A 25,930-nucleotide genomic window follows, 5' to 3' on the forward strand; every position below is an offset into this window, starting at 1 on the left:
AGAATGTAAACAGGGCACAGCAGGTGTCATTGAGGGAGGGGTGGATGACTGCAGTAGAGGCTGCTTTCATTGACTCTCAGCACGCATTTGATCAAATAATGCAGCTTATTACACAATTACCTCACTTCACCTGCTTCTTGGATTTCTGATTCTGAGCTGAATCAGTGTCAGGGTTGAGAACCACTGGTTTATTCCAAACAGACGAGAAGAGATATTTCCAATAACTGTCCCCTTTTATTCAAAATGCAGTTTATTCCCTTTACTCAGGAAAATGTGGAGTGGTACATCTTGTTTATTCGACTGTGAATTTCAATTCTGAAGTGAAACAGCCAGTTTAACATGAATATAGCAAAGAGCCAAGGTTCCCTGCAAAATGAATGGGTTAGCTTAGTTTTCTCTGAAGCTCTTGAATGAGGTTTGTATGAGAGGCGGGGGAAGATGGGGGAACTCTTTGTTGGCACATTGGGGTGAGAAGCTCTGTCACTGCAAGGCTTCAGTAACTCAATGCCAGTTCTACTACATATATAGACCCTCAACATCAAGATTGCATACATTTTTTACTTAAAAGAAGTCCTTTAACAATGATGAAAAACATATAAAAAGCTCACAAAATAAATTATTCACTCAAATCTGTAAAGATGTCCATATTTTGTAAGCGTTATGTATTTAATGCAAAATTGAAAGCAGCAGAGCCCAAGGCCAAGTTATTCAAATGAGCTCAGAGGAAGCACAGATATATTCTCCAAGCAATACGCATTATATATTCAGCACAAAAGCACAGCAGTTCATCTCTAATGTAGAAATAAAATAAATCCATCAGAGCCAGAGTTATGCATCTTTTACAGGCAGAATACCATCTTGGACAGGTTTAATAAACTCCCTGCCATTGACCATTGCCACACGATTTATACGACGCCATTTTGCCAGAGAAAGGATTCCATGCATAAAATGGCTGACCACTGATTTATAATTGTAACCTATAGGAAAATATACTGGCGGAACTTTAAAATGTTCATTTATTCAGGATTTTTTTCAAACTTGAAACTTGTTATCTATTATACATTGTGTAAATGACCTTCTATCTGATTGCATGTTCCATATTTAAGATTGTACTGTATAATTCACCAGTATAGTGAATACTATTACGTATTATCTTGTCTAAAGCTTCAAATGTTACTTGATTAGTTTGAAATGCTTGATATCAATGGCACATGTACAATTTATTTGGTACAATAAATGTTTTGTTCATTGTCACACATCTAGCATTAGTTGTTGAACCATGCCACTTTTGGGTCTCGTTAGAGGAGGTATCATGTGTTTTTGAAATGCACGTGCGGGAAAATGTAAGTTAGATGGCTGCGATTATAACAGCTCAACACACTATTCCGTTTTCAACTGGTTGAGCACAGTGATCAGCGTACCTTCAGAAGGTAGTTTTAAAAGGTAGAACTTCTCTTGTTTTAAAATGTTTTTTCCCGCACGTGCATTTCAACTACACATGATACCTTGCATAAATAAAGTGAAAATATTTATTAGCTTTGAAAGAGGTAGGCTACTGACTCCTATAGGCTTCAACTCTTTATGCTAAGCTAACACATTATGCTAACATGGAAATTGTGCCAGTGAATGAACAAAAATGAAATTGAACTTCTCGTCTAAGTCTGGGTAAGTCGGAAAGAAGGTATATTTTTCAAAATGTTGGTGTTTTCCTTTAATAATCTCCATGGAAATGCTGAACTACTGGAAAGTCTGGACAAAGCTGATAAAATGCCAACAAAATACTGTCGTGCTCCCATTAAGGTAACAGCAGGGGGTTCAAAATGTAGTGACACTGTCATTTCAGGTATTGAACAAGAATTACAATAAATGATAAAGAACATTATTTTCCAGACCCCTTCATGAATGCCAACAACCCTATTTTACACATTACATATATATACACTTCCATTTTGTCAACATGGCTTATTGAGTCTTAGAAAATAAAGAAATGTAAATAAAGTAAAGAAATGGGAAAGCTGTAGCATAACATGCATTTGCTGGTAGGATATTTTAGGATTTGCACAAGACTGTAGGTGAGTTTTTCTGTACTGTCACAGTTGCCACAGCTACTGCAAAAAGATATCAACACTTTAACACTTTATTTGAAGCCTGCATGCATAACGCTTACATGACACCTACATAAACAGTACATGACGCCCAACATAAACATACATAACCGCATAAATGTCTGTTCTACTTGGTGTCAGCTGTCATAAATTGTCACGTTCAGAAATTGCTAACTGGACAAACTTGAGCTTGTGAAGGCGAAGTGTAAGGCTTGCCCACTTTAACTGCAAGTAAAAGTTAAAGACAAATGTCGATTATATCCGGCCAAAAGGTGGTCATGATCTAGGGGATAAAGGCCAAGCTCTCACACCAAGTCTTACAGACACCGCAGTGCTCTACTGACCAAGCTTGTGAAATCCTGGCCTGTGCTTTGTGGAGAGTAGGAACAGGCGGTTGACTTTTACCGATTTGTTTGATATAAGAGCATTATTCACAAACCATATCCCAGGCATTAAATGCTTATTTGTCTTATTTTGACAGCTAATGCGAATCATAGCGGGTTTAGGAAGCTCACATCTCTCATAAAACAAACAGAATTAGCATGTTTGCCAAGTTTATTTCAGTTAGTGTGGGACTCACGTCAGGGCACATCCACTCTGACGATAGCCAGGAGGAGAAGCTGAACGGCAGGGGAGGATATTTTTCAAACACAGAAAATATTCATACTTATTGTAAATCTTAGTGTCTTTTATTGTGTTTCCTTTGAGTGTGTTTTTTCCAGGCCATCTCGATGGCCCCCACTGATATCTCCACAGCCATTCTCCTATGGGGCATAATCAACAAAATTCTTTTTACCAAGAAAACAAATCAGAAATCAACACTTCAGGCTATACGCAGAAAAAAATAAAAATAAAAGTTGGTTCACATCACAATTACCATTTCGAGTTTGTATTTTGTCAAGTGTTTCCTGGGGCAGAAAAAAAATCAACAACTTAAATAAGCCGCAGGGAAATGGTGGACATTCCAAGGGCGCGGAAAGTCAGCGGACTCGCGATGGGGGTTTATAAACACGCTCTTCATCCAAACAAATTACTCACTTATTTTCTTACACGACCACCCGAGGTCTGCCACCGCATACATAACAACTGAAGTAATACAATTCCTCCAAAAAGTATGTTACGGCAGGCAGGGATCAGTATATTATGAATACGCTTAGTTTTAAAAAAAATATTCTAGATGGTTCCATCTGCCACGCTGAACGCAGCACGACTGTGAGAGACGACTTCAAAATGGAAGACACACTGTGCGACTTAATTGAAAAGATACAAATAACCTGCATCGATGTATCGGGAGGACCGAGACAGAAACAGGGCACCGCTTGAGAAACGTAACTCTTCAGCAGCGATGATGAACTCTCTGCGCTGCAGACGGACAGCCTGTCACCCAGAATGACCTGTGAGCGGCCCGGTCCCCCTGTCGGAGAGTTTAATGTTGTTGACGACCGGGCAGAGCCGCGGTGAGGCAACAATCCATACTTCCATTTTCCGTCCAATTATGGAAAGAAATTACACATTTCACAAATTCATTGATTCTTGGGACCCAAACCAAAAAAAAAAGAAGGTTCCAGAAATGAAAAGCTTTTAGATTCATAACTGGAACCAAGCGACCGATAGCGTCTGATGATTCGGCCCAATCAGTGAGTCTGAGCCTGCCGGAGCCTGTCTGCTAGGTGAAAAGGTACCCCCTTCCCAACAGCCACCTGCTCTCTCTCTCTTTCTCTCTCTCTATCTCTGTTTCTCTCTCCATATTCACACTCAATGAGCACTTTATTAGGTATTCATTAGACACATTTTTTTAACTCAATGGATTTATCTGCTGCTGTAGTCTATCCGCTTAGAGGTTTGACGCATAATGCCTGGTTATTCGCGTTACAGTCACCTTCCTGCCAGCTTTGACCAGTCTGGCCCTTCTCCTCTCAGCTTCCTCACTAACAACGCGTTCATGCTCAGATTTCAGTCGAGCGCCACTCTGTACTTTGGGACTAAGTAGGGTCAATGGCGGAGGGGAGATTAAAACGCGCACTATGGGATCTATCAGGGTGCGCACTGAGAGCAGTGTCACACAGTTCTGCGAGCGGCCCCGGAGAGAGGCTGCCCCGCCGTCTAAGATGGCACATCCCTGAGGCGCGCCTCGTCACCGCGGTAATTACCGCGCACAGATGGTGAGGTGAGAGCGTCTTCAGGATTCCTCTGGTTCCAGCCATCCGGGAGCCAGGACTCTTCAGAACAGCACAGCGCTCTACCTCGTTTCAAATAAAAACCCCCTACCCTCGCTGCAGAAAACAGCCGCCCTACGCTACCGCGCGCTAAATCAATCTGGACCGACAATAAACAAGTCTACTCTGCCTATCGATAAACTCACGAGTGTCAGCTCTCGACGTCGTGCCATGAATCTTTCCTTCTTACACATAGGCTGCTGAGAGGCTGGTATGAGCAGTTCTTATTCATCTGAATGTGAAACACCATCATCACCCACGGCAACACTGTTACACTGATAATCTGGTGGATTTTAGAGAAACCGCCATGGAACTTTGTCATTTTAAAATGTATCACTGGTATAACCCCCACTGCAGATACCACTAGTCTCATAATTGTATTTCTATTATTTTTAAATTGAAATGCCTTCACCTCTCAATCTGTTCTTACATGCCCTAATTTAAAATTATGAACATAAGTACTCCCAACCCCGTAGTAACGTACAATATTTTGACAGGGGTAACTTTATTACCTAACGTAGGGATCTTTACTACTTAAGAGGTTTCAGTGTACCACAGAACAGGCCAAGGCAGGGAACAATTTGTTTTATTTTAAATCTGCGCTGTAAATATGGTGTAATGCTTGCAATGTTGCTGTTGTTTTTATTGTTGATTGCATTGTCTGAACATGCTGACATTGTATAAACTACCACGGCTGTTTCCCTCTCTCTGAAAACGCATTTAAAATGCCGATGAGATATTCCTGCTTGCAGGGAGAGGAAGTGAAAGTGTGTGACAGAGAGTGAACTTACCGGGTTGAGGAGCACGGTCAGGAAAAGCTCGCCTCCCTTAATGCTCTTGTCCAGCTCTTTTGACCCCCCAGGGTACTCCTTGTAGAATATGGTGTGTGTAAACAGGCCACAGGTCTGACGAGGAAGTACCTGCAGGAAATAAATATTAAAAAACTATTACTCCTCAACAATGGTACAGTAATTCTTATCAGATAATCCCACTCTGATTCCAATGTAAATATGGTTTGGTAAGGGAAAGATGGACTCAAAGGGCAAGTTTGGCGCTGAATTAATTATCTGAATTATCTGAAAAACAGTAGCTCATTATGAAGTTACACGCTCCAGCATTTTTTTCCAGTCTGCAAATAGTGGCAAACTTTGATAATGTGTGTGTGTGTGTGTAAGAGAGAAAGAGAGAGAGAGAGAGAGAGAGAGAGAGAGAGAGAGAGAAAGAGAGAGAGAGAGAGAGAGAGAGAGTGTGTGTTTGTGTGTGTGTGTGCGTGTGTGTGTGATGTGTTACAAAGTCACACATTTGCATGAGCAAAAGAGCAAAGAGTCTCTGTTCATAACTTCCTCATTATTCACACCAATTCATCTCATGCTTCCAGCAGCGAAGAAGTGACCTAAAATAATTTGGGGCTTCTCTGGCTATTTTTGTCTCTCTCTCAGTTTGTTTTTGGGTTGTTGCTTCGCTCAAAACTCTTTCTCTCTCCACACCTTTGCCCCACTAAGAGTCAGGAGGTACACCCCCAACTGAAGGTGAACTTTTTTAGAGGTCAGTACATTCTGCTCAAATTCAAGAATTCTTTATTGGGAGGAAAATACAGCAATAAATATTACACATACATGCGTATGTACTGTATATTTAAACGGCAATGTATTTAAAAATGAACCTATTTACAATCAGAAAATATTAAAAATCTAGTATAACTGCCATCAGAACATTCTAATCTCTCTGGGTTGACCAATGGTTTTTAGAATAGTAGGTGAATATGTTTTCTTTTTAACCTCTCGTTTCTTTTTACCTCTCTCTCCCTCCCTCCCCCTCTCCCTCCTATTTTTAAAGTGTGGCATTTTCATCACAAGGCTGGCCTCCCTGTAGTGGGGACCTTTAGCATAATAGCATATCACGCCACAGAGAAGAATGCCTCGCAGCACCAGAGGCTGCTGGGAAATGGGCTTTTCTTTTCCTCTGAGGGAACGAACTGCCAAAAAAAAGAAGGTTCCGGCGTCCCCTCGACGGGCTCGTGCGTGGGCTGTTAGCATCGCGGCGTTTATCGGAGCAGCGGGCGTTCGCCGGCCAGGAAAAGGCACACGTCCTCGGAGGAAAACACCTTTACTCTGTTTTTTACTGCAGGTTATCGCTACGTTTTAACACCTCTCATGTGAGCGGGGAGAACGGGATGAGGATCACCCGCAGCACGATATGCTTTTCGCCTCGTTTGCACCCGTGGGGGGGGCTTTCCCCACCCCACCCCAGCCAGATAGTTGGGCCTGCGTGATGACAGCCGCAGTCACATTTATTTCTGTCTACAAAACTTTCTGGAACATTCTGAAAGTCTGGAACAGACGTACGTTCGCTACGGCAAATGTTAGCTAATGTTATCAAATGTTCACTTTTATTGTTTGCTACCAATGTTAGCTAACATTAGTTAACAGTCCAAAAGAGAACCAAAGCTGGTTGTTATAATACACTTGAATCAATGCAATATTTGTTCTTACCTTTAAAAATACATCACATCAATAAGCACCAAATCAGCAAGCTGGCATTGTTGACATTGTTACAATTTGCATCAATTTGTGTTAAAAAGGTGTCAGTGGCCAACTAAATGGAAAGTCCATTTAAAATTTTTAGACAGTAACTGTTTGCTGCAAACATAGTTTGGTGTGAACGTTCGTTGTCTCGAGTGGGCGCCTGGTCAGGACCATGGACAGCAGCATCCCCTGAACGTGATTACTCATACTCTTAGGTTTCCTGTCCCTCAGATCTGGGCCTTGTGCAATAGGCACAACTTTCTGGAACATTCCAAATGCTCTGTTAATTGAATGGGAAGTTCACTTTGAATGTTGGCTCCACTCGGTTGGTGATGTGGTAATTTAGTGCAGTGATTTCTAGTTTGTTTTCAGGAAAACAGCTACTGCCTGTTTTAGCTCTTCAAAGATTGTTTTATTTTTTTATTATTATTATTATTATTATTATTATTATTATTATTATTATTATTATTATTATTAGTATTATTATTATATCGTAATCTGTTTAATCCCTCCTCTCAGTCTCTGCAGGGGAAAACCCTGTATGCCCTTTTTGTTTTGTTTGCTGTCTTTTTGTTGGTTTTTCTCCCAATTGAATTCTATTTAATCTACTGCAAAGAGTGGATATGAGATTCCCTTTGGACATTTAGCGATTAACAATATTAACAGCTCTTATGCACTTTCCACCCACTTACGTAAAACTACATTTTTAAACCAGCTCCAATTTAATAAGTGGAGTTTGGTCTGGCCATCCAAAATATTGCATTACACTAAATTTGAGCTTTATTACTGGCTATAGGAAAGCAATTTCTCAGAGGAAACTCTGCTGTCTGGTAGGCTTTTAACAAGTACATGACCTGTGGCAGCACATCTAAAATGCAAACTACAATGAAAATGGATTGTGTTCTGTTTCCACCCGTAAGGTTGTAGTGTAGGCCAAACAATTCAGCGATTTGCATTATAAAAGACCAGCCAGCTACAGACAATGTTATTCAGTACTTAGATTTAAAAACAGTTGATTTTCTTGAGGGGTTTTTTTAAATAAAAAAAACTGAATCCCAATACCAAACGAAAATAACATCTCCATCTCGAAAGGTAATTTAAAAATCATCAGCCGATTATACTTTTAGAGAAGGGGTGGATAAGAGTGGCATATAAGTGCTTTTTAATTAATGCTGACTTAATTATACTCGTAATTATTTAAATACTCCAGCCATTTACATGATCTGACATTCTAGCTAAATCTGTGGACAAGGTTATGAACAACAGCCGAAGACCACTCCCGTCTAGCGTCGGCTACTCGCGTGAAACGCTCGGCTCTAACCTGCAAGCCAACCGACAGAGGTGTTGCACAGAGCTAATTAGCCAAATGAGGCAGGGCAATTAATTGTAACAAAAAGCCTGCATACACACCGGCTCAGCGGGCACGGAATAGCCTATCAACATTTTAGAGAGCTGCCACAGCTGCCCTTTAGCAATAAAAGAGCGGGAAATAAAGAGTAAACGCGGAGAGAGGGCTGACGTTGTGCGCGTTAGCCGCTCACCGCGGGCTGTGACTGCTACATGACGGCAGGGAGGAGTGATTCTACGCCCTGCCCGATAAACAACTTCCTTTAAAGAACATTCAGAGAGTAGGGGAAAAAAATGGCCGCCGTGATATACTGGATATTGGCTTTCCGCACGTAACAATGCTCCCGCTCCCACCAAAACAATCAAAGAGACGCGCGTTGATGCAGTGTCCGCCGTTATTTCAATCTCCCCGGTTATGTTAACGGCTATATTTTTGCCTGGTTTGCTTTGGATGCTCGTGAAATTCTTGGGAGGGCCTTCTATCCGCGCCGGCGGGCTGTAAATTTCCGCCGGATGGGGCAGGGCGGCGTGGATAGACAGTAAAACACCACCATTTCCACACCGCAATTCATTTTCACTGGAAGCAATACTGGGAGCCTCATAACACAATGCTGAATCCTTTTTTTCGCGAAGGGCAAACACCCGCAATACCGGTATATCACTGTGACACGGGGCGCAATCTCGTATTTTTCCCCACACCGAGGGCCAGAGTCGCAGACAGACGGAATGGGCAGAAGTAAAACGGAGAGATTAACCTGACACCAGCTCCCTGCACTCCCGCACGGCTGCCAGAGAACCGTCCTCAGCAGACACCGCCCGTTCTCTATCGCCCCTTTAGTATTCTGTCAATTATTTTTATTTGTTTATTTGTTCTTAGACTTCAGCTTTGCACACACACACTCACACACGGACACTCACACACACGCATGCACACACGCGCACACACACGCGTACACACACATGCACACACACACGTATACACATGCATACATTGCACACATACACACATAAGCGCCCCCCCCCCCACACACACACACACACACACACACACTAACACACACACACACACACAAAGACACACACAAACACACACACACACACACACACACACACAAACACACACCGAGATAGAAGCACACATAAGATGTCCGCTGCTAATAGTAGTCCCCCAGCTTCACCACAGCAGAGCCGTTGAGGCCTGCTTCATGCCCTAATAAGGGCATTTCTTACAACATTGTTGGTAAACACCGAACCGGGCAGCAGGGGCCTCGGTGAACATTTGCAAAGTTAACACTGAGCCAAGCGTGTCCCTGCGCCACAGATAAACAGCATTTCAGAATGCCATCGGGTGTTCGCACGCACGGCTATCCGCATGTGATTGTGAACCTTCACGGCACCGTCACACACCGAACAGCCCACCGCGCAGACGCCCAGAGAACCGCCGGAGATAATCAAATATGCAGGACACAAGATCCGAAGGACCTAAATCAAAGCATGAACTGCCTTTTATGTTGCATGTTGCATGAATATTAACCGAGGCGGTACCCATCTAGGACACCGCTCAAGGGCACAGCGGGGCAATGTACCACCTGCCATTCACACCTTCACTCTGTGCGCTTCTCCAACCACGACGTCTCAGCGCTACCCACTGACAGCTTCCCCTGTCTGTCAGGCGCATCGCGCCGGAGAGGGACTTCTGCCTGCATCAGCGTTACTGCGGGAGTCTCTGGATACAAACTCCCATGCTCCTCCGCTGTTCCAGACCCACAAGTTAAACTTTCATCGGTTCATTGTTCCCTGTCGGAGTTCCCCAGAACATTTTCCGCTGACGCCGTTAATATTCAATTGCCGCGGTGCCGGGGCCGCAAGACAGTAGAGACTTTTCACACGTTTCGCTCCAGCTTCATGATTTATAAGGAGCAAATAAAAAATAAACGGCGTGTGGCGTTGATTTAATATTTTAATCTTCTCCATTCCTTTAAATTCAATTACGTAGAAAATGCGGTAAATCCTTCACGCCACGCGCGTGTCAGAGATTTATCGACGGGTCTTTGGCTGAGGCTCTGTCTCCTCGCTGGATAAAAATGCGATTGGAGCGTTACATTCCCCTTTTGGCTGGGGATCCGCAGCCCGACATGCGCACCGGCACAGTTCATAGCATCAGGCAGCTTTCTTAGCCAGCGATTCTCTGAAAAATCAGATCGGGCCTGCTGAACAGAGATGCAGTCCTCTGGACCAAGGATTAATGGCATATTAAATCAGCTGCTGATGGGTCATTGGGTATTTATTTAATGTGACCAAGCCAAATGGCAGAATAAATAAAATTATAAAGTGCTAAAAAATCTGTCCAAATTTATTTGTAAACAGCCCATCACAGGGCTGTTTGTGCATACAGGCAAAACATTTCCCGCTAGTATGCTATTTATTAATAAAGGTACGAAAAGCGCCTAAAAAAGGTGCAAATGCTTGTCGCTGGGGTGGTACCCTATGGGTGCGTATCTTTTTTGCTTGGAAAACATACTCATTTGTACCATAAGAGAACATTAGCATTCTTTCAGGGTGCATTCGGGAAGTTTGATCCTTGAAGAACCAAAGTTACATTACATTAATGGCATTTGGCAGACACTCTTATCCAGAGCAATGTACAGTTGATTAGAGTAAGCAGGAGACAGTCCTCTCCCGGAGCAATGCAGGGTTACCAGCAAACCACCAATCTTGTCACCAGTCATGTACCTTAACCACTAACCACACTCTGTGTAATGGACAGGAGAGACTGACGTTTCAACGTCACACAATGTCTTCCTCAGAGTCAAAAACAGAAACAAGCGCCGCACCCTCAGTTACATAGTATAGTGCAGTGTTTCTCAACTCCAGTCCTTGGGACCCACCTGCCAGAAGGTTTTTATTGTAACCAGGGACTCACACATATGATTTAATGACTTAACCAAGCATACTAAATGCCCTTGAGTAAAATCAGGTGTGAGTTCTGTAGTATACACTGGCATAGGGTGTGCATGTGTCAGGATCTGTCCCAGTTGTAGAGCACCTATTGGATCCTCCTTTTTTAGCTGGCTTGTAGCACGTTGGGTATTTTCCGTTCTGCAAGTGTATATTGTGCGAGTGTCAATAAACTCTAAGGCCTTTTAAAATATACTGTAGAAAAAACATATTCTTCTGTGACTACTGGGCAGAATTCTGACACTGTGCAGACATACACAATCACAAACTGTGATGCATGAATACTAGTTTCTCTTCTTCTTAGTGAAAGGGAAATGCTAAAGCATATTACTGTTTGTCCATGGCAGTTAGCATGCGGCCGCTGGGCCACCACATTAACAGCCCTGGGCCTAACTGTGGAGACAAGGGACACAGAATGTGCATGTGGTCAGCTGCATTACATCACATGATTGGTTGATGTAAATGGATGAGCTGATTCATATTGTTTTTCATTTGTGATCTGGGCAGGTCCCTAATTCAAAACATGTTAGATAGTTGGTGTAGTTTGATTATGGAGAATTGTTCTTGTTATTGATGATATTGTAAATGCTTCCTAATAATGTTTTTGATGTTTTACCTAAAAAATCCATAACTGCTTTTATGTTAGGTATGTGGTGTTTAACACAGGACCATGAAGGAAATAAGTCTTTCTGTCACCTGAATGTTTACGGTCCTGGAGCACATAAAAATTTTCACAGAATTCCAGTGCAGAATTAAATGTGTCATATTAAAATGTCCCTATTGATGCAGAGTATCTTGCCTCTTGCAGTGGGTGATAATTTGGCAGTTGTTTTTTTCAGGGTTTGTGTCAGAGTTGGGGATGTCTGGCTCATACAGGTAGGAGCGGAAGTTATTGGAGGTATTCCCAGGCGTTGACTGGATTCCTATGTGGAGAACTTTAGCTCATAAAAGGATTAGAGCAGCCGTACGCTGGCTTGTCTCGCCGAGACCCAAAGAAATGCAGCTGGATTTTTCACAAATAAATCCGAGAAATGTTACGTCACTTCTCGTTTCCCCTTTCAGTTTATTTCATATTTTTGAGAACACGAAAATAAATCAATAGACTATTTTATTAAAATGCTTTGATGGCATTTCTTAAGTGAGCGCGCTTGTGTCGTGCTTCTTGCTGTTCCAACTGCTGCGGGAGGGCCAGGGTTGTGACTGTAGACACACTGAGGAAGACTCACAGATAATGCTAAATTATATCTTAAATAAAACACTGGATAACAAATGACCTGCAGCTCTAGGTGGGAAAGAGCCGTCGGGCATGTGTTTTCTTCTGCAGGGCCAGAGAGTGAAATGATTTATCGAAGAGAAAAAAAGCTTAATTCAAGAGCCCTTCTGTGTAATAATTGGAATTCTGTGACACCACCCCCCCACCACCACCATCACACACACACACATTACAACTCAATGCAGTGTGGGTGCAAAGCTCGGTAAAAACAATTTAACAGAAAATTGATTTTGAGCCTGTGGCCTTGGTGCCCCTTGTATAATGTGGTTCATGATTTCTGTTTGTTTGTGTGACTGCATAGAGACGTTCCTACAGTACAGTACGTACGCGGTAATACACTGTGCCACCCAACACTGATTTGCAGTGCAGGGTCCACTGTAAACCACTTGATTTTATTGTATAACCGAGCAGCGGACACAGCTGAATATTTTATGAGAGCCGTATGTTAGGGAGCAGACATGGATATTGAAAACGGCCTCTTAGTGACGTTCTCCAGAACAAACCAGCCTAGGGACACCAAGCCCTGAAAAACATCCCCTACAATACATCAATAATTGCAATTTCACTCTTTGTTCTCTCTCTCTCCTCTCTCTCTCCCTCTTTGTGTCTCTTTCCTCTCCACCTTTTTTTAATTACAATTATAAATCATTCAAAATCATAATAAGCACTTGTCTTTAAGTAAAGCTGAATCAACATTTCAGCACAGGTCTTGGTCCAAAACCCTCAGATTCTTCTCTGTATTCTTTCAACCACTCTTTCTGGAGAGGGTTATGTCCTCCATCCCCTCCAACAATGAGGGACTGAACTGAATATTTACCCCAAAGAATGCCACTGCCAATCATTGCCAATTAGAAGATCTAAGCCCCATTCACACAATAAAGAGTTCTGTATTCAGAATGTCAAGCAGCACAAATAAACTCGGTCAAATTATCTCCTGATTATTGAACAAAAGACGGCCCCCGTCAGGCCCAGAGACGCGTTTATTTCGGTTTTACGGCTGTCTGAGCCTCAGGAAAATTGGCTCGTATGCTGGCAGGCCCCATTAGTAACGAGCAAAAAATCTGCGGGTAGCCGCTAGACCATCGGCAGAAGCCTTGGCCTGGCTCAGGTCCACACGGCGCCCACAGAGTGAAGCCAGCTTCAGCGCTTCGGCCCAAAGTGGCCAGGAGCCAAGGGGGAGGCCATGGGGCACCCCAGTGACCAACAACCTCCAGGGCAGTACGGCCCCGCTTTCATGTGGCCTCGGATTTACGGTCCATACGAGTTTCCCACCAGAAACTTGTGTGAACAACTTATTATGTTGGATGATCAAGTTGGGGAAATCAGGATTCTAGGTGCAGCACAAATTGGCCCAGTTGTGATGTACGCGCTCTTGCCAACATGGTTGAAGAAAACATCAAGCCCTCCTTAAACAGTAAGACATGTCACAATAAAACCGTAAGTGAACCACAGCAAAGTTAAAACACACAGACATTATTTGATAACCAGGCTAGCGTTCAATTCCCTGTGGTATTTGGATTTGTAACCCCTTAAAATCGCCAAACATTGCTTGCTATGACTAGCTAGTCAATGACTAGCCTAGAATGTAAACAGCACAACAGGAACTATTGCAGTCACATATAACCTTTCTTTCATTTGTCCGACCACAAAGTACCTGACCATCGGACAGCCGAGTTGTGACGTATTCCGAACTCCGAATGACCCGATATACAGTAACTCAAAAGCAGGGATAAGAAGAATAGCTTTTTTACTGGCTGGTATTGCTTTCAGGCGGAGTCATAAGAGACAGGAGTCTCTGTGATTGGGTAAACGCAGCTGTCATCTAGGCCTGGGTAATTCCGTGCCCAGAAGGCTATGTGTAATCAGGTTTTTGTTTCTTCACAAATTGCCCTGACTCAGTCAGCTAATTAGCTCTAAAAACAAATGCCAGTTCGCTCATAAATTAGGCTGCAGTAGAAGGTTTCAGAAAAACAGTCATCAGCTGCCATTCATGAGCTTAACATTATATTTAACTAAAATGTCAGATCATGCATCTGGGTAAATCCTGTGCAATCACAGTTTTTCTTGAATTAGTCAGTTCATCCACAAGTGGAGAGGTACACTAAGTTTTAAATTTCAAGTGGGAAATAAGAACAGTTCATTTTGATGCAAAGTATGGCATTTTATTGTGTATTCACCCACACTGTAGTGCACAGGTCAGCTGTAAAAAAAACTCACCATGATGCTGTTGTGTATGAAACCCTTACTGTAACCAGCTAGTCCCTGCTGAAAAAACAGCTCAAGCTAGGTTTTGAAACATCTGGTAGCTGGTTGACCAGTTCAGACCAGCTCCCAGCTCCCAGCTCAACATGGTTTAGCTGATTGACCAGTTCAGACCAGCTCCCAGCTCCCAGCTCGACATGGTTTAGCTGGTTGACCAGTTCAGACCAGCTCCCAGCTTGACATGGTTTGACCAGCTCAAGCTGTTTTGAAACATCAGCTCAGACATGCTACCAGCACTAGCTGGTTCACCAACTCATACCCAGCCTGACCGGATTATGACCAGCTTGACCAGCACAATTTTCAAGCTGTTCAATGAGGCAGAGCTGAATTTTACAGCAGGGGTTAGTTGTAGCCGTACTCAGACTCACCATGATATTGTTGTGTATTTAGCCCTAATGTAGCTAGCAGGTTAGCTGTGCCCACACTCAGACTCACCATGATGTTGTTGTGTATTCAGCCTTACAGTAGCTAGCAGGTTAGCTGTACCCATACTCAGACTCACCATGATGTTGTTGTGTATTCAGCCTTACTGTAGCTAGCAGGTTAGCTGTAGCCATACTCAGACTCACCATGATGTTGTTGTGTATGAAGCCCTTTCGGTAGCGGGCTGGTTTGAGGTGGGGGTACTCTTCCGTGCTGGTCACCCTGATTCCCCAGGCCCTCTTCCAAGCCTCGTACAGCTGCATGTGAACAGGGTACACCCCCGAGTGGTGAGGGGCCACGGCGTACCCCATGTCTGTGGGAATACCGTGTTCCTGAAAAAAAACCACACAGAAACGCACACGCAAAATCAGGAATCAACGCTGGGATTTGGGAAGACATTGGGAAAGATAATGGCCTGGATTCAATTAGCATTTGTACTTAACTTTGACTATGTTTGTATAAAATGCAATAACATATTTAATCACAAATTAAGCTAATTACATGTTAGTAGGTGTGCCACAAATAAATTAATGTACATTTATAGAAGAGTAGAGATCTGTAGAGAAATATTTCTGAATAAATTCCTCATGAATATACGTACTTGCAAATCCAAGATTAATAAAATAAGATTAGTACAGTGAACACACACTAATACACTTAATACACTGGTATATTAATAGAAAAAGAGCAGTTAAACAGGTTCAGTGGGAGATGTGTGCACGTGTTTTTGTGTTTGTGTGTGTGTGTATCTGTGTTTGTACAGTATGTGTGTGTGTATGCATGTATGTGTGTGTACGTGTGTGAGCATATCCGTGTTTGTGTGTGCGCGTGTTTGAGTGTGTGGGTGTTTCTGTGCGTGTGTGTGTGTGTGTGTGTGTGTGTGTGTATGTATGTGTGCGGGTGCGCGTTGCACACGGATATCTCCTCCCCAATAGTTTTGCACTGCTGAATGGAATGCATTAAGCCGGATGGAGACTCATGTATTACTTGTGGCTCCCAGTGGAATGTCATGAACAGCTTGACCTTGAGCCGGATAGACACTTTCGGAGAGTTAATACCACTCCGCCGTATGCAGGACGGGAGCGTAATCTCCCCGGATATCGTGCTAACGGCCGCTACACCTCCATCACGCGCATGAGGCCTGGTCTCTCCCGCTCAGGCTCAAGTGGCCATGGCCCATCCAATCCCCACGCTTACAGCCCACTGGACCGGTCACGTGACCCGCCCCCCCGGGACAAAACCCACACTCCACCTTTCTTCTTTATTTATTCCTTATTTTTTTATTGTCCCAACCATGAAATATTTAGGCTAACCTATATTCAAGGTCCCTCCAAAACAGATGAATATTTAACCGGCCATGTACAACCCACATTTGGAGCAGCGTTCCCCAGATTCCGTAGACTTCCTCTGCATGAGCCGCCATTTTGTGCCTGTACCCTGCAGCATGACCGCCGCTGATTCAGTTACATACAGTAAGGCGTTACTTGAGATTTCATCCCTAAACTCGTATTTACATTTACTGTGGTCGCACAAGAGTAAATACTGTGGCTGACTTAATGCATTTGCCTTATACAGATACAACTTTAACCAGGACAAACCCCTTGAGGTGAAACACGGCGTTTCATTTTACACGCTAAAGCAGTTTTATGGGGAGGAGGAATCTGGTTTCCAGGATCGTATCATATGGGCTGAATCACAGAATGGAAGCAGAAGCAGTAGTCTAGCGAGGGTCAGAGACATTTGCACTGAATCAATTTCTCTGGGCAAACACGCATGTGCAAACACAACTAGATATGCACAGTGCCTCCACACATAATGTTCCTTATGACAACTGCAAGTACTGAGATAAGGCTATGGAGAATGACCCAGTCAGACTTTCCACATCACCATTAACTAAAGGCAGAGAACATCAAATCTGGTCCTTCGATGCAAACCCAGCATTTTTCTTTTCTTCTGTGTAATTAATGGAACAACTAGTGCTACTGATTGGCCAGACTGTCTTAACACCTGACTCCCAGGTAACGGGAGGGTGGAAAACCAGCAGTTCTCAACCCTCGAGGACCACAATTTTGATGATCTCTGATGTAAGTGATTACAGTGTTCTTAACTGAATGTTCTAATGCTGATGTAACAATTACTACTGCCAATGAAAAAGCAATGGCTTGAAGCACTGATTTCTTTAAACAGAAATCATTCCAAAAAATGGTTAAAGGAACACGGAGGGAATGCGCATCGTACGGCAGAACCCGCGTGTTTACGGCGATGACTTCTGCCGCGGTAATGGCCCCAGTCCGCAGCTCCCTGGAGTCACACGACATCGGAGACGAGCGTTTACACGGCTGAGCACCCTCTGGCCAGGGGGGGGGGGTGTAGCTGGGACCCATTAACCCCTCGACAAGGCGCTTAATCACCACGCGTCCTTTCTCACAGCCGACGTGGGCCTGGACAATGCCTCATGGCGGGGCGTGATGACGAGGCGTGGCTGGAAGCATCACAGAGCGGCACCATTGTAACGGTAATTACCTGATGTAGGTCAGGTTCCCAGCACACATGGGTGACTTTTATGGTTTAATAAGCCCCCTTTATTACACCTGCTGGCTCGGATCGCAGCGCTTTGTAACACTCCTGTGTGCGCTGGAGGCCTGCATCCCGCGTGATCTCTTCCAGCGGAGACAAATGAGTTTCTCTTTGTGTGTGCGGTTTTTTTGGCTTTTTGGATTGACACATTGAAATCTACAATCTCTGCTGCCACTGGTTACCATGGCTGATGTTATGTCCCTGCTTGCCCTTATCGCACAATGGACGGAACCACAGGTGGCCATTTTGCTGGCATGGCTGCTGTACAAATAATAATAATAAAAAACATGAAAAGAAAAAAGGCTAGTCTGACTGAGTACAGTGAAATTTAATCGTCTGGGCAGCAGAAGGCCAAGTCCACTCCACTTCAACACATTCAGGGTGACACTTTATTTTACAGTGGTCCTCCATACAAGGAAATGGCATACCTTAATCTCTGGAAGAACCATATCCTTTTACACTCATTCAGTGACTTCTTTACAAATACAGGTGGATATATTCCTGTGCAGATGGTGTTGTGTCACTCTACCGATCATATTGTTACTAAAGTTACATTTGCATTGTCTTCATGCTGTGACCACCAAATGGTTTTGAGGTCCAGAGGTTATGGTCATGTTTCACAGCAAATGAACATTGTTACATAATCTATCCGGATGAACTCATCCCAACCTGCATGTAAAAGAATATAGGTCTTTTGCATGAAGCAGGAAACTTTGGCAGGCCGGCACACACAGTGAGATAGCTTTCACCGAATAATTGGCACTGTCGTTCTGGAACGTCAGGGTGAATCACTGTTAGGACACCCCTGCCACAGTGAGCCTTCGTTACAGGTTGTTATTCCAGCTGTGTCATAACACGGACTGCAGGCTGTGTCATAACATCGGTACGAACATGACACCCCGTGACAGGGAGTGACACTCATTTCCATGTCATGATGGCCACTGCGAGATAACGTGTCGCCGCGTTCAGAGACTGTGGAATTGACAGGCGGACTGCACGGATGCACACAAACCACCTCCAGACCGTGCCCCTATGTGCGTCCCTACACATGATGGGTGACAAAACATATAGGCAAAAAAAACCCAACGATAAAAAAAATAAAACTATCCCACATTTTCGCATGCAATGTGAATAAAAAATCTCGAAATAAAGTTAGAGGTCCATTAGCAAGGAAATTAGATGTTAAGTGGCTAATTATCTGTGTGAACCAACCAACACCAGTTCACATGCAGATTAGACCACGGATAATGTTTTGTGTAGTGACACGAGAACGGCCGTCAGATGTCACTTAAGAGTTTATCAAATGTCAGGTCATGTAAACAACTGGGCCTAATTCATTTGCACAAGTTGGCTTGGAAACCGGAATCCGATTGGTCCTTACAGGAACGAGGTTGTGCATCTTGGTTTTATCTTTTCCCCGGCCCCGTCTTCATCATGTACAGTATGGACTGAATCAAACATATTGCTTTTGTACTTCTTACATCTCAGCCTTGCACAGAAACTTTACCAGGGTGGCTTGAATAACACACATTTTCACAATGTCCCCACTTTCCCATTGGCCTCACTTCCTGCTGAATCCTGATGAGTTTCAGATTACGCAGCCCGGGAGCACAGCAGAGGGATCTCCAGGGATTCAAACCCGCAGCTCTTAAAAATGTGCATGTTTACCGGCTCCAAGCATCCCAAACAGAGCAGGTCGGCACCTCGGAGCAATGACAAAATGAGTTTTTTGGGGTTTATTTTCTTATTTTGAGGTTGGGAAAGGAGCTATGGGTACGGAAAGCAGAAGGATGGTCCCTTAACGCGGAGGTGATCTGACTGATGGCCTAGAGAAACCACCTGGCTGTACTGCGGAGGAGTGGTGGACAGGTGGGGCAGGGCGGGGCAGGGGGGGGACAGGGGCGGGACAGGGGCGGGCAGGGGCAGGGCGGGGCAGCTCTCTCACCAGGGCAAACTCTCTGTTGAGGATCATCTGCTCCAGCAGAGAGGACTCGTTGTGGAAGAGGTGTGGCTGCATGTGGCTCCACATGTGGGGAAACCACCAGAACTCCTCCACATACTTCAGAAGCAGGTCGTCCCCAGCATCCTCTTCCTCAGTGCCTGGGGGGGGGGCAGACGCGGTTATTATATCATCATCATTTTTATATTTCCATTCTGCATTTCACTTGTCCAGAGACAGGACAGTACGGTCACAAAAAAATACTAAATGGGTGGACCAGTACGTGCTCGCTCAATGTCTTTTCAGTAGAGAGAAAGTTCACTGAATGTTTTATCGACTTAACCCTTGTGTGTTGTTCTTCAGGGTCAAAAATGACTCGCCACTTTGTTTCACAGCAGAGAAAAGTAATTTGATGACAAAGTTTGTGATGAGTGACAGGTTGCTTCTTCATGCAAAATAGATTTGGGGTTTAAAATTCAATTGAGCTGCTTCATTTTAGGGGTTTAGTGAAGGCGGGTCATTTTTTACCCTTAGGACAAGGGGAGCGTACAGAATGTTAAGACTATACAAGGGCTGAACAATTTTATGACATATCAGTGGCAGCTCTACCCTTTTACATTATTGATGACACTCTGCAATTACTACAAATAATTCATGTTAACACTTTACTTGAACTCTTTGACACAAGGCTGACAGACAGTAACACTCATACACGACATAGCTGTCACACAATGGCATAACGAGTAAAGTGTTAACTATTTGTACATGTTCGCCGAAAGGTTAATATTCCCACGCATGATGAAAGTTGAAAACACAGCACCGATTCTATCAGTCTAAAGTCCTAAGCTTTACAGTAAGTGCACAAGTAAGGGATAATTCACAGTGAGCAAGCCACTGGATGTGACCCAAAGTGGAGAAAACTTAATCATCCAGAAGAAGCTTATTTTAAAACAATGAGCTCGCTGCTTACACCACTGCTACTTGCCAGAGAAATGAATTATGTAACAAAATCATGTTTACATTTATTTTGTTATGCAAATTTGTACATTTATAGCTTGTGCCACAAAAATATTTCCGACAAACAACATTGGGTTTGAGAACGAGAGCAGACTCTGAGCGTAATGTTGGCGGTGTGAAACGGCAGCCATTTTGCAGAGGCCATTAGACAGAAATAATGACCGTTCATTGACCAGAGTCAAGCATCCAGCAAAGCTGTGATATAATTAAATTTAAGTGTTTGGTTATTTTTTTCCCTCACAAACACAGTTTGCAGAGTTCAATGATCTCAAAACACTAAACTGTCTGTGAAGAAAATGGGCACAAATGTAAACTGAATGCAGTCTTCAATATAAAACATAAAAATAGAACATGATCATAGATAAAGTAGTACATATTTATGAGAAGCTAATCACACAAATTAAATCTACCCGTTTCAAGGCAATTATGGAATAAGTGAAAATGGTTCCCCACTGGTCTAGAACATGCGTAATTTTACATTTAAATTCTGTTTGGTGATATGCAGCCTTACATGTAGCAAAGGAGGCTGCATTGCAGGGCATTATTATACCACAGAGTGCACTATTGGCTGCATGTAATTGGATCGCTTGACATCAGGCACTTGGAGACAACCAGTAACAGATGAGGTCATCTCTCCATGATGCAGGTTCAGAAAATTTACGTGAAATATAATTTGGTCATTTCTGGTCATCTGCTTTAAAGGAAGGCCTTGTTCACATGTGAAGCTGCAAGGCTTTGAGCACAGCACGGCTCAGAGGCTGTCGTCATGGCAATGAAGCAAATACAACAATGGCAACTGTTGCCATCATTAGGAGACAGCCTGAATGGGCGAATCGATGAATAACTTCCCACAACAGACAGGCGAAGCTCAGATTTTTACCCAGCAGCACGTATCAACTGCTGCTGGAAACTCTTTTAATGAACCTTTTGTAGTACATTCTCAACCACTTCATTGCTGATTGCCATTGGTACTGTATGTATGTACGCTTCAACATGCTACTTGGTTTATTTATAAGGAATGGCACGTGAAATATCAAGAATATACAGATTACCGAACGACAGTTTGCCTGAAAATAAACACAGAAAATAAACAGGCTTGAATGGCCAGTGACTGACCCAGTAAAGGCACTCGTCTGGAGTACTGGCTGGTTCTGATTAGGCTACATCTCAGACTCCACAATGCCTGCTGGTCTTCAGTGTATTTCAGACTTTTAATTCAGAATTTCAGTCACTGATTGGACCACAGCACTTTGTTTCTGAGGCCTGAATTGGCTGGAAACCACCAAACATGCAGATGCAAAGTCACCGGCTCTCCTGTAGTACTGTGTGGCCCGTAGGGTGTAAAATAGTCACTGGCTCTCCTGTAGTACTGTGTGGCCCGTAGGGTGTATAAAGTCACCGGCTCTCCTGTAGTACTGTGTGGCCTATAGGCTGTAAAATAGTCACTGCTACCTCCTGTAATAGTGTGGCCTGTAGGCCGTGGAATAGTCGCTGACTCGACTGACTGGAATGTGTGGCAAGTTTTCACCCTTCATTATCCATACCGCACTAGCAAAAATCTGCAAAGCGCTTCATTCAACGAATAATGGCCTGTCCTTGATCACATCCTTCCTTTAAAGTGAATTACCAGTAATTGTCCGCAGTCCAGGATGAGTAGAAGGGTTATGGGCATAATGAGAGATAACACGATTAGTTTTCAGAGTCTATGAGTAATTGATACCTGTTTCATGTCCCTCATCACAACCCTTTCAGCCTCAGCTAACCTCCATCCTCCCTGTTACGCACAAAATTACGAGAGCAATTCAGCGACTTCCTGTTCTTTCCCTTTTCACACACTGCCGATTACAGTGCACTACACAATAATGACATAGGCGGCTTTATTAGGAATTACGGTAAGACTACTGGGAACTGTATGATCTACTGTCATTACCTGATTAATGAGGGTCTAAAATAAAGGCCTTCTCTATGGAGGGGGGGAAGCACACACAAAATAAGTGAGTTATTACAGTGTGGTTGAGGCCAACACAGACCCCCGTGGTCGCTCACCGGTGTGGTAAAATTTTCCGGAAAAGCCAAGGTTGAAAGTGAAGTTGGTAATTTGAGATCGGAGTAGGTTCTGCGTGTCCAACAGGGCCTAGACGGTCACAAACACAAAAAGGGAAAAATAGAGAGTCAAGGGATTTGAATGGCAGAGCAGTTACATTAGTTATTTAGCTGACCCTTTTATCCAAAGCAACTTTCAGTTGATTAGACTAAGCAGGGGACAATCCCCCCTAGAGCCATGTGGGAATAATGGTCTTACTCAAGGGCCCCACTGACGTTAATGTGGTTCAGTTTGTCCCAGGGTTGTGCACTGCATACTCTACTTTAAAGAGGGCCTACACCCGTTTGTTATTAGTCTGCTGTAATTACAGTTGTGTGCTGTAATTTGTTTGAATCTCTTTCTCGCTGGCCCGCCTGCTTCCTGGCAGCAACCTCATTAGCCCCTTGGGGATTAATAATTAGACTTGGAAGGAATTTTTTTTTTTCTTGTTTCTAATTCAATACTTTAACTACAGATGTTTATTTATTTTTTTCCTAAGTCAGCATCTATCGACATTCATTTACGCTGCGTGACACATGGCTCTGCTGGTGGCCAGCACGCAGGGTTTAGGACAGACAGAGGGGGTTTCAGAAAGGCCAGGCCTCTCTCTCATGAACACACTACATAAATAGCCTACTTCCACTGCCTCTGCACACAGAACCATTCAAATGTCACATGAAACACAAATAGAAGCTTTCACCTGAAAATGTAGATTACTGTAAAACCAAATGACGGAACAGACAATTTCTTTAGTGCCTCTGAATGGTTGATTATAACCAGCCTTTTCGTCATTGCCGATAATTGTAAGTCACTCTAAAGATCAAGTTCAGTAAAAACAGCTAAAATGTGAATGTAATAATAAAATATTGCATGCAGTAACCCAGTGTCAAAGTAAAAAATATTAATGAACTATGTAATAACTCAAGTTTAGAGAACATGGGTATGTCCGAACTTAGGTGTTGGGGAAACATGTTTCTAACTCACCCACAGTTAAATTGAGGCAGAGCCTGAAATCCCTCAAATAAAATGGAGATTCTTGGTTGCCTGGGCGTTATACACAAATGTGAAATGTTGAAACAGGAAACAACATAATGGTGCATAAAATGGCTGCTGTTTGGTCTTTATGTACAAAATTTACCGACGGCTATTTTTTTTCCGTTGGGTAGTTGGAGGAAATGGCATTTGTTAGTTTATCAAAATAAATCAAACGCTGTCAAGCCTATTAATAATGCAGTTCTCTTCCTCTAAAAGAAAGCTTTGAGGATCAGCTGTGGTTTCGCCTGAGGTACCCTGCCTCCGTTATGACAAACTGGAGGAAAAGGAGGCTGGGGTTTATTTCCAGTCCTGCTGAGGAAAAATGATTCATTTATTTCTGCACTGTTTAGTGCAGGACCCAGCATTCACACAAAAACACTGAACAGGTGTCAGATACAGAAGAGCTGTATACACAGGCTTTTCATAACGCACTAAGTATACATTTACAAGTTAACACACGTCTGTAAGTCAGGGACACAGGTCAAACACAAGAGGAGTGCACCTGAGCCCAAGCCAGAAGTGGCGGAAGCAACAGCTACTAGAGATCCGATCACGTTCCGATTTCACAGACAGACACAGACCAATGACTGAAGGGAAAAAGGCGAACGCTTGCAAAGTGCACAATTCGCAATGGAAATTCAGGTGCTGTTCTTAGCCAGTGACGTGCATAATCTCCACATTATCGGCTATTTAAACAGATGAAAAATGACTCAGAGGCTTATACTCAGAACACACACACACACACACACACACAAGCTTGCGGTGCGAACCGTGGCTTTATAAAATATGTAATTATTGAATGTGCTGTAAAACCCTTTGAGTGACAGCCCTCGGGAGGGGAAAAACCGGGAATTTTAACAATGTTCCACACGGCACAAAGTCAAATATCTGCTCCCCTGGGACCGCAGAAGAGGTAGAGAAATGCACAGTGAAACACCCCGGTACAGGGCCAAAGGCCTGTCTGCCCCGCTCACACCGCTAGCAGCCCCCGGGGGACCCTAGACACACAACGCCGCAGTGAAGACACCGCATCTGGATGTGGCCCGAGAAACTTCCCGGACACGGAAGCAGTATCATTACGGAAAAAAACAATTTGGACGGGAAAAAAGAAAGTTACAAACAAGCGAACCAGTCAGCACAGATGCGACACACATGCAAACGCACGCACGATGTTAAAATGTCAATATAACATCTGCTCATTTTGTTTGGTTTCACACCTGATATTGTGGATACTAAATGCATTAGAAATAAAGCACATCTGTATGCAGGGACACAACAGGTGCCAATGCAATCTGCTTCTCTTTGATATTCACACTTGTGTAATTAGACTCAGCAGGGGATTGGGTGAGAGTTTGGCATTAGGGTGGGGTGTTAGAGCAGGGCTGTGATTCAGGTTAGGGAAACAACATTTTACTGTTGCATTCGCACGCTGTTTAGGCGCATTTAAGATGGTGGACATGTGGCCTAGTACTCTCCTGTAAGCTATGAGAATGCCCGATTTTGCATTTGCATTTCACCCTCTCAAACTTTCTACAGCAGGGCTATTTCATCATCTTCACCAATTGTATCTGTATGGTCACGCTAGGACTCGTACTTTCCTCTAGGGTCCTCATCGCACTTGTCCCTGTGTTCGAGCGTACAGGACAGTGATGCCTAAATGCCTGTGATGTAATGTAATGTGTAGGCTACCTACTGCACTGCCCTGCACTATCCTGCACTGCACTGTACTGCTGTGGGGTGAGGACACCTGTTGAATGTTTTTGTGTGTTTTTCATGCTGAATGTCTTAGTGAGAAATGAGTTGCTTTCTTATTGTTTCTGTTTAGATAATTGATTTTGGTTTTAGTAATGATACGGCCGGGGAATAAACGTAATCCCAGCCCTCCAGCCAGCTCAGAAGAAAAATATGCACATTAGTAGAACTACTGTACATTATTATTAATTTCCTTTTTGCACTTGAATAAGAAAATTATCATCATTCGCCATTTCAGCCTCTTGTTGCCTGCTTGCTATCCCCACTACCTCTACCCCACTAAACTCAAAATCAATGCATTCCACATTGTCAAGTGATAACCCCAACAGGACTTTAATCGCACAGTGTATCAACCCTGCTCTTGTCAAGAGGTAGACAGACAGTAACAATATTTCAATGCGCACTCCTGGCAGACACA

General features: G+C 43.5%; 1 protein-coding gene across 3 annotated transcripts in view; it reads right to left on the minus strand.

Moving 5' to 3' along the window:
• ndst3 (N-deacetylase/N-sulfotransferase (heparan glucosaminyl) 3) overlaps window positions 1-25,930 on the minus strand; it is a 108,462-nt gene that overhangs the window by 42,175 nt on the left and 40,357 nt on the right. For all 3 annotated transcript variants that reach the window (XM_061246289.1, XM_061246288.1, XM_061246290.1), the window contains 4 exons: window positions 22,689-22,776; window positions 19,632-19,786; window positions 15,256-15,441; window positions 5,113-5,241 (listed from right to left, as the gene is read on the minus strand). In XM_061246289.1, the coding sequence (XP_061102273.1) occupies window positions 5,113-5,241; window positions 15,256-15,441; window positions 19,632-19,786; window positions 22,689-22,776 (558 nt within the window). The remainder of the gene's footprint in view (window positions 1-5,112; window positions 5,242-15,255; window positions 15,442-19,631; window positions 19,787-22,688; window positions 22,777-25,930) is intronic.

This window comes from Conger conger, chromosome 6 (assembly GCF_963514075.1).
Source record: "Conger conger chromosome 6, fConCon1.1, whole genome shotgun sequence".
NCBI lineage: Eukaryota > Metazoa > Chordata > Actinopteri > Anguilliformes > Congridae > Conger > Conger conger.